The sequence below is a fragment of the Siphateles boraxobius genome, unplaced genomic scaffold (assembly GCF_051911475.1).
Source record: "Siphateles boraxobius isolate OS27281-9 unplaced genomic scaffold, OSU_SipBor_1 3, whole genome shotgun sequence".
NCBI lineage: Eukaryota > Metazoa > Chordata > Actinopteri > Cypriniformes > Leuciscidae > Siphateles > Siphateles boraxobius.
In genome coordinates, this window is record NW_027508919.1 from 415,501 (window position 1) to 436,517 (window position 21,017).

At 36.2% G+C, this 21,017-nt stretch overlaps 2 protein-coding genes across 3 annotated transcripts in view; one reads left to right on the forward strand and one right to left on the reverse strand.

Annotated features, from left to right (window-relative positions):
• adad1 (adenosine deaminase domain containing 1 (testis-specific)) overlaps positions 1 to 2,705 on the forward strand; it is a 135,544-nt gene extending 132,839 nt beyond the window's left edge. For both annotated transcript variants that reach the window (XM_077247237.1, XM_077247236.1), the window contains exon 12: positions 2,292 to 2,705. In XM_077247237.1, the coding sequence (XP_077103352.1) occupies positions 2,292 to 2,405 (114 nt within the window). In that variant the 3' untranslated portion in view covers positions 2,406 to 2,705. The remainder of the gene's footprint in view (positions 1 to 2,291) is intronic.
• Positions 2,706 to 13,316: 10,611 nt separating this feature from the next.
• il2 (interleukin 2) lies at positions 13,317 to 14,869 on the reverse strand. Its single transcript, XM_077247198.1, has 4 exons — positions 14,435 to 14,869; positions 14,302 to 14,343; positions 13,914 to 14,054; positions 13,317 to 13,418 (listed from the first exon to the last, which is right to left on the reverse strand). Exons 1-4 carry the CDS (start codon positions 14,588 to 14,590, stop codon positions 13,317 to 13,319), a joined length of 441 nt encoding a protein of 146 aa, XP_077103313.1. The 5' UTR covers positions 14,591 to 14,869.
• Between the last annotated feature and the right edge of the window lie 6,148 nt (positions 14,870 to 21,017).

The window sequence follows — 21,017 nt, forward strand, 5'->3', positions numbered from 1 at the left end:
CATTTCAGAAACTCTTGTAAGTTCACATTTTGGATCATTATATGCACAGCTTTATAAATAAGGCCCCAGTTTTGCTGTGCTTGTTTGTAGGGCTGCACAATTTGGCCTATAAATTTACTATAATAATAATTATTATTATTATGTAATAAAAAAATTAACAAAATTAAACAAAATAAGAAATAATATTGTAATATTTCACTGTAAAATAAAAACACATTATTTAAGAAAAATATAATAATAATAAAACAGTAAAAGTACAATTCTAATAAATTTTGTCTTAATTCATTTTCAAACGTTAAACCATCTATTTTGACGTAAAACCGCAACGAGCCCTTAAATCTACTTTTGTTGATAGCAGATAGTTTAAAAGCGCTTCTCATTACAAGTTAGGGTTGACAGTTGGGTCATGTTGTGTTCCCAATCACATGTAATAAGCGACCCAAACTCAGAGCAGAGGGAGTGTGTATTGAGCAGCATTTACTGTGAACCGAGCCGCTCTAGGACACTGAAAACACCGGATCATGAGCTGCTCGTGTAAATGAACACAGTGCTGGGCTTCACTCTGACACACAGCGCATACATTTATTTCATTAATCACAGACATAACCAGTAATAGAAACATATTGTGATACCCTGCTGTTTAAAATAATACAATTTCTCATTTTAACAGTGCTGCTACTTTAAGAATGACAGTGTTTTAATAGGAGACGTATTGCCTGCATTGCTTGCATTGTGTTCAGTGTGTCAAAGTTTTTTTCTTAAATGAGCTGGTATGTTAATATATCCACGTAGTGCAGCAAGTTATTGACACTTTACAGCAATAAAGAAACATGCATACATGAGTGAACGGGACGTGCTTGATGGTAACAAAGATTTAAGCATGGTAAATCATGAACAGTGTAGTATTTCTTACAAACATTAAGAGAAATACTGTGTAATAAAGGTTTAAACTACTTTTTCTTATACCGAATTTCCCCTATGTTTATAATTTGCATATTTGTTCTCATTTTTAAAGCCCAAGTCAAAAAAAAAAAAAATTTTGAGATATGTTGTTTAAAGGACAAGTTCGGTATTTTACACTTAAAGCCCTGTTTTAAGATCGTTTCTGATGAAATGGATCAGATAAGATTGAAATTTGTAAAAATGCTGCTGTCCCGAGAATTTTCGGTTTCTGTGTTAGCATAAACCTCCACAATGGTTTCATAGGTGCACTGGAAGAATCATTCATATAAACGCATTAAACTTTAGTTTACAAAGACGTGAAACTCAGCGAGTGGTCTGGGGTGTTGACTGATATGCTCACACAAAAATCGCTGCAAAAGATGCTTTCCAACAGGTGTTTTACCATTCGTTGTAAAACTGTGGACCTATTTTTCCAAACGCCTCACAACCGGACATTCTTCCGTTGAGAGCTTGAATAATAGACACTCCAGCCCAGTTGGTGGCGATAATGCAACTTTGCCAATGTTTGGATAGCGTAGCCTACGATACCGCGACTGCATAAGACTACAGAAAGAATACAAACAACCCCATTTCCGTCTCCGGCGGCGGAGTAATAACGTACTTCACAGAACATCCAATACAAGTCAATGGAGTTGGACAAAAACTACGATAAAACCTGTTGGAAAGCATCTTTTGCAGCGATTTTTGCGTGAGCATATCATGTGAACACCCCAGACCACTCGGTGAGGTTCACGTCTTTGTAAACCAAAGTTTAATGCGTTTTATGAATGATATTGTTCCAGTGCCCCTATGAAACCATTGACAGAACCTAACACAGAAACCTAAAATTCTCGGGACAGCAGCATTTGTCCAAAATTCAATCTTAACCGTTCTATTTCATCAGAAACGATCTTAAAACAGGGCTTTAAGTGTAAAATACCGAACTTGTCCTTTAATAAAATTACTCGTCATGAAATAAGATTTTGATCATATTGTCCACCCAATTACTTTTCCTGTTGTTTTAGGTTTTTGCTGTAGTATTGGTGTCAATATATTTTAATCGAATATCGTATCAAAGTCGTAATTTTGTTATTGTGACAACAATTTCAGTATTATTTGGATTAATCGTGCACTCCTACATTAAGATAAAGCCAGCTCAAAACGACTATAACCACATGGGACCCCAGAACACCCTAGCAACACCCTGGAAACCACTCTGGCGATTTTTTTGCATGCAATTACTGACAAAAAAATCAAGTCACTTTTATTAGTTGTCCAGCTTTAAAAAGAATTCTTCTTAATGGCTGCTGCTTTATTATTGATCATCTCGTTCTTTATTGAACGTCAAGATGATGTCAAAGCCGTACCAGGAAGCAAAGAGCGTGTTGAAGTCTTACCTGGAAAGGAAGGGCTACGGCCAGTGGGTGGAGAAACCGCCGATCAGCGACCATTTCTCTGTGTGAGAACCTGCAATATCACGTATAAATATGTTTAAATTGCATGCTGAATTACTTTGTGATTTGCATGTTTCTTTTGTTCAAATTTGTTGTATAACGATGCAGCAAGAGGCACTTACAGACAACAGATGTACATATGTTATTGGACTTAGGAAACATACTGGATTTGAAGTTTATTTACACAAGTGGAAAGATATAAAATGCATAAAACAGTTCAAGAAAGATAATAATGTAAAATTGTACAAAAGGGGGATGTTCTGTTTGTTTCCAGGGTAAATTAAAATAAAAACATTGTTTGGACATTCATTTGCTGACTGAATAGTGCTGTATTGTTTTATTTTTGTATTAAAGAATTGTTTTTATAGTTTTACTACAACATCAAAACCATGGTACGGGTGTCTCATGGCGGCATATACAATCATTCATCAACTGGTAGTTTAAGGATCGGGTGAAGGGTAATGGCAAAAAAAAAAAAAAGAAAAAACAAGAGTCTAGAAATAAAGAAATTCAACATTAATTTTCAAGAAAATTTAAAAGAGGGGACCAAATACGGCAGAAATCATTAGACCTCCGGCGTAAGTCACAAGATATTTTTTTCTAAAAGAAAAGAAAATAGCAATTTGACGACTCCACATATTAACAGAAGGGACATGAGTGGACCACAACAGAAGTATATATTTTCTCGCTAAGTAGGTTCAAAGATGTAAAACACATTCCAGATCATGGTTGAGGTGCACAGCGCTTAGCATAAGTGAATAAACCCATGCTAAAGAGGAATAAAAAATCATCTTTTGGAAATTGATCTTAATGCCTTAATTTAAAAAATGAGGGAAAATCCAACCTTTAAGGACACCAATTTTCTTTGTGAATGAATAATCTATCGTAAATAAATAAATGTTCTTCCTTAAAATACAGACGTGCATAAGTCAGGACACCCCTATGTTAAATTCCCATAGAGTCAGGCAGATTTCTATTTTTAAAGGCCAGTTATTTCATGGATCCGGGATATTATGCATCCTGATAAAGTTCCTTGGCCTTTTGGAATTAAAATATCCCACATCATCACATTCCCTTCACCATACCTAGAGATCGGCATGGTGAACTTTCCATAAGATCATCTCTCAATGCTAATCATACCAGCTATTAGCCTAACTGAAATAACACCATGCCGATCTCTAGGTATGGTGAAGGGAATGTGATGATGTGGGATATTTTAATTCCAAATGATTAATTCCATGAAATAACTGGCCTTTAAAAATGGAAATCTGCCTGGCTCAATGGGAATTTAACATAGGGGTGTCCTGACTTATGCACGTCTGTATTTTAAGGAAGAACATTTATTTATTTACGATACATAATTCATTCACAAAGAAAATTGGTCTCCTTAAAGGTTGTTTTTTTCCTCATTTTTTTAATTAAGGCATTAAGATCAATTTCCAAAAGATGATTTTTTTTTATTCCTCTTTTTAGTCAACTTTAGCATGGGTGTATTCACTTATGCTAAACACTGTAGTGCAGCTTTACAATTCAGGAGATAGATACTCGGGGGATAGAGCAAAAAATTTACCAATGGTCCTCTGAACAATTTAATGTATTTCTTTCCAGTATACCTTGATCATGTCACAGCTCCAGAACATATGCATCCCTGTGCCAATATTAGACTTACAATTGAAACACAATTGAGAAACATCAGAAAAAATCTTATGGAGATGAACCGGTGTTAAATAAGTCCTGTAAATGAATTTAAAGTTTTGCTTGTGATTCAATGTTAAAGCGCCTCTAAAGAAGACACCAGAGCAGACCGATAGACACCCCTCCCTCATCACTGAAAGTCTTTCTCCCATATCAGTTTAAGAGGGTCAAAAGGAGGAAGGGCCGACATTAGATAACATAGTATAAAAAACAGAAATCTTCCTTTTGGGGAAAGTTGAAGAATACAATTGTTTTTCTATGTCAGAAAGATCAAAGCGTATTCTATCGTCCACAAGAAGTGATTCCAGAAAATTTTGTAGTTGCAAAAATTTGTAGAAATCATTATTGGGTAAATTTAAATTAGCTGTTTTAACAACTGAAATTATTTCTGATTGCCCTTGACTGAAGATCAATGCTCTGAATAGCAGGAGGTAGTTCAGGATTGAACGAAATAGATTTTAAAGATAAAATATATGGAATATTCAGATACTTCAAAACATTTTTCCATGCCAGGAGAGTGTTTGATACCGTATACATATTTGACACTGATTCAATTTTATGTACGTTGTAAATAAATGGTAAAGAACATAAACATCTCGAAGACTCAATTCCTACCCACCGTGAGTCCATTCTATTAAGAAACCAATTTATCATATTTTGATCTGGTCAGACCAAAAATATAACTGGAAGTTAGGGAGTGAGACCCCTCCTAGTTCCCTGGGGTTCAGTAAAGTAGAGATTTTGAGTCTAGGCTTTTTTTTTTTTATTCCAGATGAATTTTGATCTGATGGAATTTAGAAAGCAACAGTGAAATTGCAGGGCAAACTTTGAAATAGAAAATTCAACCTGGGAAGAAGGTTCCTCCTTATTACATTAATCTTGCCCAGAAATGAAATGGGGAGATTTGACCGGTCGGACGAGTCCTGACTAATTTAGGTGTTTAATGGGGTGTAATTAGCTTTAAATAAATTACACAAATTGCATGTAACGTTTATTCCCAAATATTGAAAACCAGAGCTGAACGAAATGGGGAACCCAAACCAGCTTCGGCGGGAGCATACAAGTACAAGAGATTTATTTAGGTTCATTTTATATCCTGAAAATGTGCTATATTCTCGATAATAGAAAGAATTGCATCGACCGAAGTCTCAGGGTATTTAAAATGTAATAACACATCATCGGCATAAAGTGAAATACGATGTTCATCTGAGCCAACTCTAATACCCAGAATGCTTGTATTTGCTCTCATTGGTGCAGCCAGAGGTTCGATGATCAAAGAAAATAAGAGAGATGAGAGGACAGCCTTGACGGCAGCCTTTCCCGTTTTCCAATAACTGGAAAACATACACACCTGTTTAGTGAATGATGCAAAATGACAGCCAATCACGAGCCTCATATTTATGTGCCTTAAGCAGCCACAGAGAAACTGTGGGTTGCATAAACAGTGTTTCAGCTTTTTAGGGGAAAAATGTTCAACAGCGATGGAAAACGCATCAATTGATGCTTGTGGTGTGAAGAGACCTTTTAATTCTTACCTTTATTGACCACAATGACCATTCAGGATAAACTTGATAGTACAGTCTGCATTATATAATATGAGGATGCACAATGCTAGAGCCTTTATGTAAACCAGTCGTGCGCTGCACTTGCCCAATCAATTTAATTCACATTTATTTGTATAGCGCTTTTCACAATACACCGTTTCAAAGCAGCTTTACAGAAAATGCACGAGTCCACATTATAAAACAGTGTCTGTTATCAGAGGGAACTGTCTTAGCTTTTTTTTTTCAGAAATTTACATATACAAATCACAGTTTTATTAATTTAAACAGTGTAATAATTTAAGGCAGAAACAATGAGCTCATTGAAGTAATGAATACTTGTTTGTTAGCAAATGATTATGACATATTGAAAATTGTAGCATTGATGCATGTAGATTGAGAGTTTGTGTCACCGACAGTGATGCTGAAATATGCAGATAAGAATCTCAACCCAGAGTTTAGGAATGTACAGTGTGAAATGTCAGCTTATGAATACCCAGGATTAATAGTTAACCCCGGGTAAATTATGAGCAGTTTGAAACTTGAAGCAAGATAACCCAGGATTACACATACCTGGGGTTCAGAATGACCTGGGTTAACTAGTTCAGGTGTGAATAGCTGTAGTTGTAGATGAGGAGTGTGCTTTTTTTAAACGCGTTATAGGTCATTTTATTTGTGGTTGGTGAAACCCTACTGAGAAACGGGCCACTGCAGGGTGTGTGTTTTTGTTGCTGGGCGTTCGGAGGTAAACATCAGATGTTCAAGTGCCCTGTTCACACACTACAACACAGGAAACCTCAGGGGCTTCCTGTCAAAGTTGTAACTGCATCCTATCGCGTTTAATATGCTTTTATGTTAGTTGGGCTCATGCATGGACCATCTTTTCAATCAATTGTTGCCCATCTTAGTGACAGGACCACGTTTTGCTGTGGAGCAGGTTTGTACGCTGTATGCATCTCTTAAAATGGAGGGAGTGTTTCATGCTTTTCCTTTTTGTGCCGGATTAATGCGTTTTGAAGTCATACAACAGGAGATGATTCTTTGTTTTTCTTTGGAGCAAATGCACAGGTTCAATGTGCATGTGTATGCATGCAACCAAGCCATGCTGCAAAAACAGCCTAAAATACATAGAGACAATTGTGCTGTTAACATGCAGGATCTTTCGTTCTGTCAATGCTTCAACTTGGATTGTGGTCAATTTGTGTCATTCATGTTAAGTGGCTTTTATTTCCATAGCAATGCATTCAGTTATGTTAATATTTTGATTACAGAATTTAACCTTGGTAAAATAGAAAGGAAAATAATTGCAGTTGTGGGGTCTGGAGTCAAAGGTCAAGGATAAAATGCACTTGAAATAGAGCAGGGAAGCTCAGAGACGGTATAAGAGGACGCTATGGAAGCTTGTTTCAACCACTGAATAAAGATAATAGAAGATAACTAGAAAAAGTTCGTCGAGACAAACTTTAAGTTGGCTTGTGAAAGTTTGGACCAATAAGTTTGAAGAAGTTTAAAGTAGTTTAAAGTTTAAATTAGTTTGAATTTTAAAGTAGTTTGAAGTTTATATTAGTTGCTAGGGTGTTCTGGGTGGTTGCTAGGGTGTTCTGGGTGGTTGCCAGGCAGTTGCTAGGGTGTTCTGGGTGGTTGCTATGGTGTTGCTAGGGTGTTGTAAGGTATTTTGGGTGGTTGCTATGGTGTTGCTAGGGTGTTTTAAGGTATTTTGGGTGGTTGCTATGGTGTTCTGGGTGGTTGCTATGGTGTTGCTAGGGTGTTCTAGGGTATTTTGGGTGGTTGCTATGGTGTTGCTAGGGTGATTTAAGGTATTTTGGGTGGTTGCCAGGGTGTTCTGGGTGGTTGCTAGGCAGTTGCTAGGGTGTTCTGGGTGGTTGCTATGGTGTTGCTAGGCTGTTTAACGCCTTTTGGGTGGTTGCTAGGGTGTTCTGGGTTTTTGCCAGGCAGTTTCTAGGGTGTTCTGGGTGGTTGCCATGGTGTTCTAGGCTTTTTTGGGTGGTTGCTATGGTGTTGCTAGGATGTTTTAAGGTATTTTGGGTGGTTGCTAGGGTGTTCCTGGTGGTTGCTATGGTGTTGCTAGGGTGTTCTAGAGTATTTTGGGTGGTTGCTATGGTGTTGCTAGGGTGATTTAAGGTAATTTGGGTGGTTGCTAGGGTGTTCTGGGTGGTTGCTAGGCAGTTGCTAGGGTGTTCTGGTGGTTGCTATGGTGTTCTAAGGTATTTTGGGTGGTTGCTAGGGTGTTCTGGGTGGTTGCTATGGTGTTGCTAGGGTGATTTAAGGTAATTTGGGTGGTTGCTAGGGTGTTTAAATGAGTAAGAGTTCAGGGTTTATTAATTTAGGAGTTGAGTTTATAAGTGTATGAATTCATAAGTGTATTCATATAAGTTTTTGAGTTTATAAGTGTATGAATTCATGAGTTTATAAGTTTATGAATTCATAAGTGTATAAGAGTTTACAAGTGTACAAGTTTATGAGTTTAGAGTTTATAAGTTTAAATGAGTAAGAGTTCAGAGTTTATTCATTTATGAGTTTGTTCATAAGTGTATGAGTTTATGAGTTTAGAGTTTATAAGTTTAAATGAGTAAGAGTTCAAATTTAGAGTTTATTAATTTATTATGAGTTTAGGTGTAGATAGATAAGTGTCATAGATAGATGAGTTTATTAGTTTAATTGAGTCTCAATGGCTCATATAGTATATAGAATGGCAGTTTGATTCAGTCTAGGGCTTCAAGGAGTTTAGATTTTAATTTTTGACAGTTGGGGAGTTTGAAAATCTGAACATTCCGCAATGTTAAGTCAATGGGAGTTTTTTCCGAGTTTGATTGTCATTTTTAGGAAAACCATAAGTCCGATCAGTTAGAAAAGATATAGCAACTCGAGTCAGAACAGTTTGAGTGTCTGACTCTGAGCCGAGTTTGGAGTATGTGGAGTTAAAGCTCCAGGAGGAGTTTGATATAGAAATTTCACTGCAAGAATAATAATAATAATAATAATAAGTTTAAATAGGATTTCAGTAAGTTGGCTCTCACAAGCCAACTTAATTATGACCCTCACAATTCTGACATTTTTTTTCCTCGTAATTGCGAGTTTATATCTCGCAAACCAGACTTTTTTTTCTCAGAATTGTGAGGTATAATCTCGCGATTGCGAGGCATAGAGTTCAAATTGTGAGATATAAACTCTTAATTCTGAGAAAAAAAAGTCTGACTTTTTTCATGCTATTGGGAATTCATCTCACAATTCCATGATGTGTTTTTTCTTAGGATTGAGAGTTTATATAATATTTTGCTATTCAGACTTTTTTCCCTTAGAATTTTGAGATGTAAACTTGCGTTTCTGAGAAAAAAAAAGTCAGGATTGTGAGAGGAAAAAGTTGCAATTACATTTTTTTTATTCCATGGTGAAAACAAGCTTCCATAGACCATTGACCATTTGTTAAAAAAAAAAAAAAAGGGAAAAAGGCAAGGACGTCTATAGTACTTTCAAGAGAGCCTGTTTTCATACCCTAGTTGCACGACTTTCAGAAATTGAAGTATGTGGTCAGCAAGCTTTTATCTCTGCTTATAGGCACTTTTGTGTTTTATCACCTGTTCTGTAAAAAAAAAAAAAAACTGGATCCACAGGTAAATGACATCCATGGGCCAGTTGTTCAAAAGTAATTGATTGGTTTTCGGCTCTCGGATTGGATCAAATCCTGAAGATGGGTCGTTTTTAAAGGAAAAAAAGGATTCGGAAATCAGATTGGATCACAAAATCCAATCTTGTTTTTGATCTGGATCAAATCATCAGTTTGTGTTGTTCAAAACATTTGAATAAGATTGGGATATCTTTTGACCCCAATTTTTTTTTTTTTCGTAATATCCACACACATTGTTTATTTTTCTCTTTATTAGTTTGACTGATAAAGTAATAAATTAGAAGTAGACATTAGGCTACATATTAAGCCTTTGGAAGCCTACTGTAAAGTAAAAAAGAAACTTTGGCACCATAAAATAATCCCCAAACAGCTGTAAATATCAAACAAAAATATTATATTTAATTCAGTGTTTTTTTTTAATCACTTTGTAAACTACATTGGCACAATCATGAGAGATGAACCAGTCAGAAGTTCTTTGTGAGCGAAGGCAAAGTCTCTCAGTTGAATGCCACGCAGAACTTTTCTGAGAGAATGGCAAAGAATTGAAGTGTGTGTGTGTGTGTGTGTGTGTGTGTCCTCATCTCATATTCTTTCTATCACCATGTCTCTTCAAGGGCTCCGTAGAGCACTGGTAATCTGAAAAGGTGTGTATCTGGATCAGGAGGATCCTATCCAATTTTGCTTTGAAAAACCAGCACACAAGATGGATTACCTGATCCAGGATAGCAAAACATGTGATTTCCAAACCCATTCTGATCCAGATAAAACTTTTGAACAACCGGCCCCCGGCAACACTGGTTGGCTGATGGGACCTAATGAACACAAACCTCTACTATAATACAATGAAATATTGAATAAAATGTATTACACACTACTGCCTGTTTTTAGCTGAGAGTCTTTTAAACAAGTTTTAGAGTTACTGGATTTGAGAACAAAACGATAATGTCATTGGAGCATGTGTGACAGAAGAGCTTTTTTAGCAGATATCTTGTAAACATTCAGTCTCCTGACCAGTGTGTTAGACGTAAATAAACATGAATGTAGAATTTATGTACACATACTTATCACCACACTGTGGAGGGTCAATTTGATTGAGAAAATGGTTGGATTCATGCTTATTTTAAAAATGTATTTAATTAATTTATTTCTTTTTACACCGTTGATTATTCCAGATCTTCAACCCTTTCAGTCCGATTGACATTCAATTCGGATTGAGCACAATCAGATTACTCACGATTTTTGGGTTGCTTGTAAACGTAGGCATGAAACAAGTTGCAAGAGTCTTTTCTTCCCTATTGTGTCGTAGATAGGGGTGGCCGGATCGATCCTGAAGTAAGACGATCCTCACATAAACATATCTATCCAAATGTGTATATTTTTACCAGGAGAAGTGCATGTAAGTTCAAGTGCATGCTTCTAAAATGAAAAAAATATTTGTATTGAATTTTGGACCCCCCCCCTTATATACGACTGAACCGCTTCTTGAACAAGACCTGTTGTGGGCGGGTCTTGATTTTGTCTGGGGAATTGATTGGCTGGTTGTGGTTTACTATTGGTGGATCTCATGTGAGTGACAGGTTGCCCCGAAGGTTGGGAAGTTATTCTGATTCAAGATTAAGAGGCACATTAATTAAAAAATTAACGATGTACACGGATAAATCATTTATAATAAACACTACAATATTCCAAACAAGAATTGCAAATTTTGATTTCATGGTGACTAACGTAAGAGCTTTCTTGTCCTCCACTTCCAGTTATTTTTAGCTGTACAAAAACAGTGTTATGCTACTTGATATTACAACCTGGTATTTGTATCATTTTATATCATATAATTTTAAATCTATTCTCATAATCATAGCACAAATAGTTTTACAGTTTACCGCGCTTTGTTATTCCTCTATATATTAACCTATATGAAGTCTTGAACATTCACAGAAAATAGTTTACTTCTGTGTTGCAAAATAAGCTGATTTAAGTCTTTCCCAATTCATTTTCTTGCATGTTTTTGAATGACCGGGGAAAAAAGCTGCCTGGAGGCGTTTCAAAAATGTCCACAGACTTTCCTTCAAGGGAGTTTGAGCTTGGAATCTGGACGCACAGACATATGGACTTCTTTTTATGGCGCTTTTTTGGCAGATTGAAGATCTGAATTATTTTTCAAAACTTTTGGGAGGAGTTATTGTTGAGATTTTCCATTTTTTTGAAAAAGAATGCAACATCATGTACTTTGTTCATGCTGAGCTGCAATAGAGCAGGTTATGGCAGTTTTAGCTCAGGAACTCAGATAGTATCAGTTTATGGTTTAAAGGGCTCAACCACATAAACTCTCACATGTGGGGCAATTTATTTATTTATTTATTTCTTTTCGGTTCCTGTCTTTTTTGTTGCGCTGGCAGGCCGTCCGGTTATCCCACATCCCCCTTTATCTCTACACATTTCCTGATCAGGAAAGTGGGCGTTAGTCTTGAGCAATCATCATCTGGGATAAATAAATGTAATAAAATGACAAGCACTGTGGTTTAGTGCTGCTCAGTTTGTGCGTTTGGTTTTTGGGGTGTTTGAGACCCACACATGCTCCTTATAGAGGTGCCCACACAAAATCTGAAAGAGTTTCTTTATGCTGCAAAGTGCAGTTTAATCATTTCCCTTCACACCTTCCAGGAAGGAAAGCGGTGTGTGCCATGTCAAGTATCACTACTTCTATTACTTAGGGTTAGTGTTGAAATCTCTAACCCTATGAGTATTAAACTTTGACTCTTTACATGCGCTGCACCGTTTGTACTACGGACATGAATAATGCCTCAAATCATAAGGCTTGTTAAGAAGACTTTAATAAAAGTAATCAAATGTATGGTTTTCTTTAGATTCACGAGAAATCTCCCATTGACCATTTTTTTTTTTTTTTTTGTAAACTTTATAAGAAATGTAAGAATAAAATTTGAAAAGCTCCCATTGACACTGACAGAATTTTCTGCGTTTCAAATGTTAGCCGCATTGATGACATCATTGGAATATTTATTAAATTGCTTGCATTCCTTGTTCACATGTTCATTCATTTACAGCCAGTGATTGTGTTAACTGTGCTGGCAGAAAACAAGACAAGCAGTGATGCCTCAAAACATCAACTTATGCAGCATTGCGAGCACTGCTATTTAAAAAAATATAAATCTAGTTGTCCTGGACAGACGCCCACTGCTGTCAGGGCAAGAGTGAGTAATGTTATAATTTTGAAGAAAAAAAAAGTGCCTGACCGCAACAGCATCGCATGAACTGAATTAGAACGCAAGGTAAAGGAACGTGCCATAACTGATAACTCTATTTCAGTGTAATGATGAGCATCCCAGTGTGGTTTAGGTGGGTAAGAGTGATGACTTATTAGCAGTAGGTGTAGAAAATATTTTCCAGACATGTTTCCCATTGCTTGTCATAGAACGTGTGATCGGGGACTTTCCCAATGAGTTCGAACACACAGTGTCCACCTAAGCGATGAAATGGGTCAAACGCTTAAAAAAAATGAAGCTTGTACCGCAGTTTATATGTAGGTCAGGGGGTCAGAATCAAAATTAGCAGTCGTGTTTTCTTTTCACCCGTGATCTCTGCGTAATTAAACCCACAGGATGATTGAAATCAGTGAAATCTCAAGCTTTTAGAAGAATTCGGTTCACATTTATTTATTGTGAAATAGTACATGGCAGACAATCACATAAATAACCAATAAATAGTATCATAAATAGACAAATAAGCTGCAAAGCTTATGTAAATCCTTATAGTGCTTATTTTCTTTTAAATACAACTCAGAGAAATGAAAAAACACGTCAGTCTTCATTGAAGTGAAATTAACTTAAGGATTAAGGATACATTCATATCAGTGCAATGTATAAAGACATAATCCAGTAAGATCCATCATATAAAAATAAACCAATAATTTAAATATTTTAACCCTGATTTTTTTTTTTAAAGTTTCCTAAACATGGTCTAGAAATAGCTTTTTATGACCCAAAGCCTGCAGTGGTCAAGAGCAGGTTATCCTTCACATGATCACCATCGTTCCACCAGAATCTGGATGTCTTTTAGAAACTGCTGAACATCTTTTTCGGGGGACGTCTCGCAGGAGTTGCATGAGCTTGAGCTTGGTGAAGTCTAGAGAGAGAGAGAAAAGAGAGAAAAATATGTCAAAAGAGTCTTCACTCTTAAAAATAGAGGTTTCTCAGAGATGTAATAGAAGAGTAATTTTAGGTTCCCTAAAGATCCTCGCAGTTATTAAAATTCTAATGAACATATTTCCACTGCACTCTTAAAAATAAAAGTTCCGAAAGCATTTTTTTTTTTTTTTTTTTTGCAGCAATGTCACAGAAGAACCATTTTTGGTTCCCCAAAGAACCTTTCAGTGAACAGAATTAAAAAAAAAAAAATCCAAAGAACGTTTTTTTCACTATAAAGAACCTTTTGTGCAATGGAAAGGTTCCAGGGCTGGTAAAGGTTCTTTGTGAAACCAATGATGCCAATAAAGAAACATTATTTTTAAGAAAGTATCACCAATCATGCCTTTTAACTTGTAACTTGCTACTTTAGGACTAATTGATGAAGCATTTAAAATTGTTTTAATCTGTGTTGACATTGATAAATTTGACTTACATTCTGCTCTACATTCTTCAGTCCGGAGAAGAGTTGACTGTAGAGAACAAAGCCATTTCCGTTGTCTTGATTAATTCTGCATTCGTTTTTAAGGACCATTAGCTCCTTTATAGTGCAGTTCAGAGCTGAAGACAAACAATCCTTGAAAGAAACAGAGAGAAGAGTGTGTTAGGCCTAGAGTTTTAGCTCATCCTTGAGTTGTTTGCAGAGAGCATCTCTTTCTGTATCTCTCAGCTGCTGTGAGCGTGTGTGTGTGTGTGTGAGAATTGTGAGAGCTGGCTTGAGGTTTGGCTTTCTCGTAGTAACCTCCTTCCTGTGTGAGTGATCTATCTCTCTTCAGCAAACAAACTGATGTTTAAAGCTAAAAAAAAAAAAAACGTTCGCTTACCTGATCAATGTCAGTAGGGGAGTAGATTTTCGTGTCGTCTGGCTGTAAAGAAAAATATATAAAAGCATAAATGCATAAACAGTTTAAAAATGGTTTGATATTGCTGGTTGTTTTAAAAGCAGATAATACTTACACAATTTTCTGTAGTAAATTTTGTAAACATTTGAAGTAGGTCAAATATCTCAAGTTTTGGCAATGTTTTCTCATTGGCCTGTCGTTTGACCGGCTGGGCGCTCAGGCAGCAAACCATCGCCAGTGTCAGAGCACAAATCCAGTGCAGAGCAGACATGGTGTCGTGGAAGTCCTTCGAGGTTAAAGTCACCTGTTGGATGGTTATCCTCAGTGCACGAGTGCAAGTGACTTGTAACCCGCTCGCGTTGGTCTATATAGTGACAGCACTTGGAAAAATGAATGGGTGGGCAGATATTAGCAAATACAATCAACTGCTGGAGTTTTTTTTTTTCCTTTTGATGACTCTTGGGATTTTTCTTATTGCTCTTTCTCCCTCATCTAGCCCCCACCCCCCTGTCCTTCCACCCTGTGTGTGTGTGTGCGCACACATTGAGGTTTTTACACAGATGCGATATTCTGAATGTGGTTAAGTAGTTGCCAATAAATATTAAAAACTTAAGTCAAAATATTTTGTCAAGTGTCCTGTCCCCTGTGATGTTATGCATGTATTTGGCATTAGATCATACTGTTGCTCACCTATTACATCATAGGCTTCATCAGGTCATTGCTTGTGTAGGTTTGCTCTAGTTCATTGCATAGGAAACCCTCAGTAACTGCTACTTTATACATAAAAAAATATATACGTTCACTGAGAAACCTCTAGTACATTTGACAAATAATTATAAATAAATGCTGTGAAATTTTTGATCATACTCCAACTGCTTTTTTTTTTTACAGTGTAGTTTTTTTAATGGCTTCTTGTGTAAAAATGATGGCATCTCCTTTCTCGGACAGCAGTGGGCGCTTTGAGACATTACATTGGTGGATATGTGTCTGTCTCTGAAAGTAATGCATGTTGTCCAATAATAGAATGGTGCGCTGAATGAAAGACATCAAGTCATGTCAGATGTATTTATAGCACTTTTCGCAATGGACACCGTGCTTGTATCAGGTTGGGTAAACTGCTTTAAAGTCATGCCAATGTTTTGAAAGCTCCACAGTGTTACAGTTTTTGGGGAATTGACCTACATATGGCTTTATTACACTTTTAGAAGAAAAATACGTATAGAAGCTCCATTAGAGTGGATAAATTCTAGATAAATTGAGAATCATGATTTTTTTTAATTTTTTTTTATAGAATCACAACTCTGAACTGAGTATCGCCCTAAGGTGACTGGTCCCAGTATAGCTCATAAACCCGCCCTCTCCACGTAGTCTAATGGGATGCGAGGGAAACTAAACAATCAAATTACACTTTTTCCCAAAGATGTTTTCTGTCAATTTAGGTAGTTTTTATCAAGCTGATGTAAGTTTAAGTGTTCGTTTTTTTTTACATGTACATAAGTTTGGTCTTTGCTATAAAAACGTGACTGTGACGTCATGATTGACAGCTTCTCTAAACGAAGTAACGTTAACCACTGGGGCACACTGAGAATTTTGGAGCTTCAGCTTTAATTTCTATACTTCCATAACTGTTTATTTCACACCGACATGCAGTAAACTGTACTAACCGTTTCTGCGAGTGTGAGGACGGGACGTTGATAACGCGGCTCCACTTCACGTTCACTTCTGCGCAAAATCAGGTCCCAAATCAGTGACATTTTTGGGATTTTGGCGGCTTTACTTTTCTACAATGGAAGAGAGTGAAGGTGTGTTGTCCATCTTTTTACAGTCTATATTCTGAACAGACAACTAAACAAAATAACGTCATTTACTAGAGGTTCTGACAGCATGTTAATCGGTGCAATCTTTCTAAAATGTTTAATTAATCTGAATGAATTATTTTAGAATTTTTTTTAATGAATGATTCAATGACTCATAAATAGTCACTTGTCGGCATCTGGTGGCGTAACAATGTAATTTGTATTTATTTTAAGTTGCTTTCAAAATGTGATTTACTCTATTTTGATCACTACCTCAGACATCAGTGTTAATATCTAAACTATACATTTTTATCCCAGTACTTCGGTGATATGAATATTTGTAACACAGAAATAACAACACTGTGTCATTAAAAAAACTGTTTGTGAAGCTGTTTCATACCTATGCATAACATCTGCTCTCTCTGGATCCGCGATTTAAACACAGATTTGAATGTTCCGGTGTGATTTTGTCAAAGGTTTTAAAGACAGAGCCGAATCGTTGTCGTTTAGGAATGAGATCGCGTGGGTGTTTGAATAGAGATCACGATCTTTTTATGATTAATCGATTAATCTAGGTTCTATCACAGGATTATTGTGTGCATTTAGTTTTAATTTATTAATTTAGTTTTAATAAATTTTCAATTTTAATTAAATTTAATGAATTAAAGGATTAGTTCACCTCAAAAGGAAAATTTCCTAATAATTTACTCACCCCAATGCCATCCAAGATATCCATGTCTTTCTTTCCTCAGTGGAAGAGAAATTAAGTTTTTTGAGGAAAACATTTCTGGATTTTTCTTCGAATAATGGACTTCAATGACAACCAACGTTTTGAAGTCCAAATCAATGCAGTTTCAAAGGTCTTTGAAGTGCTTAAAATTACGTTGCACGATCAGCTGAGGAGGAGGGGCTTATCTTGCGAAACGATAGGTCAAAAAAAAAAAATATATATATATATATATGTATGTGTATATATATATACTTTTTAACTACAATTGTTTGGATTGAGCTGATCTGCAACGCGCCGGGAATTACGTCATCACGTTGAAAGGTCAGGCTGGATGTCGCGGGTGCCAGCGGTAGTACCGCCCACTTGACCGTGCGAAGGAGGATAGTTCAAATTGGATTGGTCGCTTTGTAAACAGTGGGGCGGTACTTCCGGCGATGCTCGCGACATCGAGTCTGACCTTTCAACGTGATGACGTAGTTCCCGGCGCGTTGCAGATCAGCACAATCCGAACAATTGTAGTTAAAACGTTTTTTTTTGGGGGGGGGGGGGGGGGGAATTACCTATCGTTTCGCTAGATAAGCCCCTCCTCCTCAGCTGCGATCGTGCACAGTCCGTTGAAGCACTTCAAAGACCTTTGAAACTGCTTTGATTTGGACTTCAAAACAGTGGTTGTCATTGAAGTCCATTATTCAAAGAAAAATCCAGAAATGTTTTCCTCAAAAAACTTAATTTCTCTTCCACTGAGGAAAGGAAGACATGGATATCTTGGATGGCATTGGGGTGAGTAAACTATTAGGAAATTTCAATTTCAATTCATTTTGAGGTGAACTAATTCTTTAAGGAGCTCGTAAACATACTTTATCACTAGAAAAATACTGAAGTAACCTGTTAAGCATGAAAGTATTATACAATCATTTAAGACAGTTCTCCTTATATAGAACCTATTTGGTATAAAGGGTTCTTTAAAATGGAGTCAAGAACCCTAGAGTTCTATTTAGAATCCCACAGAACCTTTTTTTCTAAGAGTATATAGTTGTTTCTGCAAATTAAAATGAATCAGAAAGCATTGCAATTATTAATATGTTTTATTTATTAAATACATATGATGAAATGCTTTATATAAATGAACTTGACATTAGCTATGTTTCCATCCAAAGGTGAGAATTAAAGTTATGGGCGCAAATTTGGTGCATTTAAGGTTTGTAAATAAAGCAGTGTTTGCATCACATGGGCTCAAGGGAACAAAATTGCCACTTGCTGGAAAATTGGCACAAAATATCTGTGATTAAAAACAGAAGTTTCTGCAATCAGGAAAACCTCTGTGGCTATTTTTTCTCCTTCATAAATGACTTGACAAAATGCACGAAACACTGTCATGTCCTCTTGCGTTCAGGTGCTGGTGTTTGTGGACGCAATCGGGCAAGGCGCTTTGGAAGAAATTAAACCAAATCATTCTGTAGACAGACTTTCAGAATGACCAAACCAACAGCCTCTGCTGAGGCAAAGTCAAGTTGTTGTTTTTTTGTGCATTGAGGGATTTATTCAGTAAAAGTGTTTCCATCATAGTTTATGCACTAATGCACTATTAACAAATCCAGTTTTATCTTACTGGATTAAAAAAAAAAGTTTTGGGGTGACCACCCACTCCCAAAATAGGGAGCTTTGACCCATGTCCTGAAAGATGTAAGAAGTGTCCTGCATTTTTAATACAAACAAATGTGTTTGCCATTGAAGATTGATTAGCGCAGTAATCATGTTCTAGCCAGAGTGGGAAAATATCCAACAGACGCTTGTTTTGACCTCTCCAAAAGTCGTTAAATACAGCGACACCTGCCAAGATTTCGACTAGACATGTACTGGTTAACATCACATCGTATCACTCAAACCTGGGCAAATTGAGTTGAGTCACAGAGATTATCACAAAACGAAAAGCGTATTTGTTTCTGACGTAATATTTGTCAAAACCCGGCTCAACGGCCATGACAAATGCGAAAAGGACACGGATGATTGCAAAAAGTAAACATATTTATTATAACCACTTAAACCATCAAACTAATAATTGACAGAAAATATAATATAATAAAACATCGATGTGCTGCGGCTGCTGATACCTTCAGGGACAAAAGGAAAACAGTAAACTGCCCAACACCACACAGTTAAACACCCAACTATACATGGCCGTCACATAATCCAACGTGATGGCAAATAGGCTTTCCAACTAATGCAAATCAATATTTATGTGATATAATAGCTGTAAAATTATCTCACACACGTGTCCCACATTGTCCTGCAAAATCACATCTGTTGTCCTGCAACAGAGCAATAACCAGGCGGTCATTAAAGTTTTTTTTTTTAATGTGATATCCCAAAATGCAAAAAGAAAATTGAATGGAAACATAGCAGAGGAAGTGAGTTGAAAAATCAATTGAACAGTAGTTAAACTTACTGTTTGTTTATATTTATTAAGTGTTACTAAGAAAAATTGAGCTTTTTCATATTGCCTTTTTATTGGATGACGTGAGCTGATATCATTTCCCCACAATATGTTGTAGTGATTTAAAACTTCCTGAGGATGCAGTACAAACCTACAGTTTTTTGAAGCTGCAGTGTTCATGATATCTCTCCTCTACAGCTGAAAGCAGTGCTTTTTAAGTAAACAGTAGATTTAGGCTACTTCGGTTTCTTGCATCTGAACACTACATGAGTCAAGATTATCTCCAGACCCTTCCTTCCACATTAACATCTAGACTTACATTTAATAGACATTCATAAAAACCTGAGAACAATGAAGTGGATAATTGCTTCCCTTAACTCTCCCACAGGAGAAACAATGACATAATTTCCCTTTTAACGGTTGCATCACAACCAATTCATTGGCACAGTACAAACTCTTTAAAAAGGGTTGCTACCATAGTATAGTTATGGTATACCAGTGCTACATGATTACCATATCCAAACTATGTTGTTTACAGGTATTTTAAAAGTACATTGTGGTATTACCTTCATGGTAGTGTCCAAAAACTAGTTATATGGTGTTTAAAAAAAAAAAAAAAATGAAATGGAAATAAAGTATTACAGAGCATTTGCAGTGGCCGGCACCGAAGCTTAAACTTATTTTATTTAACCTAAAACTTATTTTTATAGTCTGAGATTTGACCCTATGTGAGAGTTGCTTATTTATTGTATCTTATTGTTTTATTCTGCACTGTTGACTGGATAAATAAAGTCAACAATGTATCATAAAGATTGTTTGTATCATAAATATGTGATATGCGTGTACAGCACTTTGATAAATACTTGCGGTTTTTAAAAAGTGCTTTATAAATAAACTTTGACTTGACTTGACTAAAAGGTCATTAAATGGGACAATCATATAGTGATGCACACTGGTATGGAGAAGCAAACTACTAACTTAAAAAACTGCCATGGAAAAATGTACAGCACTTGTGACATTATTACTAATAGCCTACATTTTACACAGAAACCACTTTCCCCCATTTACGTAATGTCTCTGCACGTTGCATGTTTGGTGTGTGCTCAAAAACCCAGAAAACATTATTATTTTTTTCTTCCCTGAAAATAACTTTTTGTATGGGATGAAGCTTTCATATACTGTAGTCTCATGTTTATGCAGTCATAGCATATCTTCAGTAGGTTTCCCCTTACCACCCCTAGCATGAATCATTGGGGATTGATACAGTTTAATCATTTTTCCATGTTGCGTAGCAGTAGATTGATCTGGGGATAAAATGGTTTGGTTGTACACACTCACTGTATTCATGCAAATGAGTTTTAAGGGTAACGTGCAGTTTGATGTGACTATGGCCTTGACATATATTTGAATAGTTAAAGCTACACTTAAAAAGATTAAATTTAATTGCATAAAAAAATGATGATAGAACTTAAATGTATAACTAAAATAATATTTGACCCACTGGGGGGAAGGTCGTTTTTAGTGGATTTATGTGTGTGGTTTTAGAGCAGAAAAATGCTGGCTTCACAAATAAAACTGATATACAGTGCCGGTCAGAATTATTTGGTAAATATGATCAAAGATGGCTTTAAAAAATACATCTGCATTGTTTGTCCTTTTGATATTTTATTTTAAAAAACCTAACCTTTTATTGAAGTAAAAAACTTGAAAATGGGGGGGAAATCACATTATTAAATAA

Coding starts and splice junctions, on each gene's coding strand:
- il2 (XM_077247198.1), bottom strand. CDS start 14,590: ATGTCTGCTCTGCACTGGATTTGTGCTCTGACACTGGCGATGGTTTGC. Junction 14,344..14,434: donor AATTTACTACAGAAAATTGT/GTAAGTATTATC, acceptor TTTTCTTTACAG/CCAGACGACACGAAAATCTA. Junction 14,055..14,301: donor CCCCTACTGACATTGATCAG/GTAAGCGAACGT, acceptor GTTTCTTTCAAG/GATTGTTTGTCTTCAGCTCT.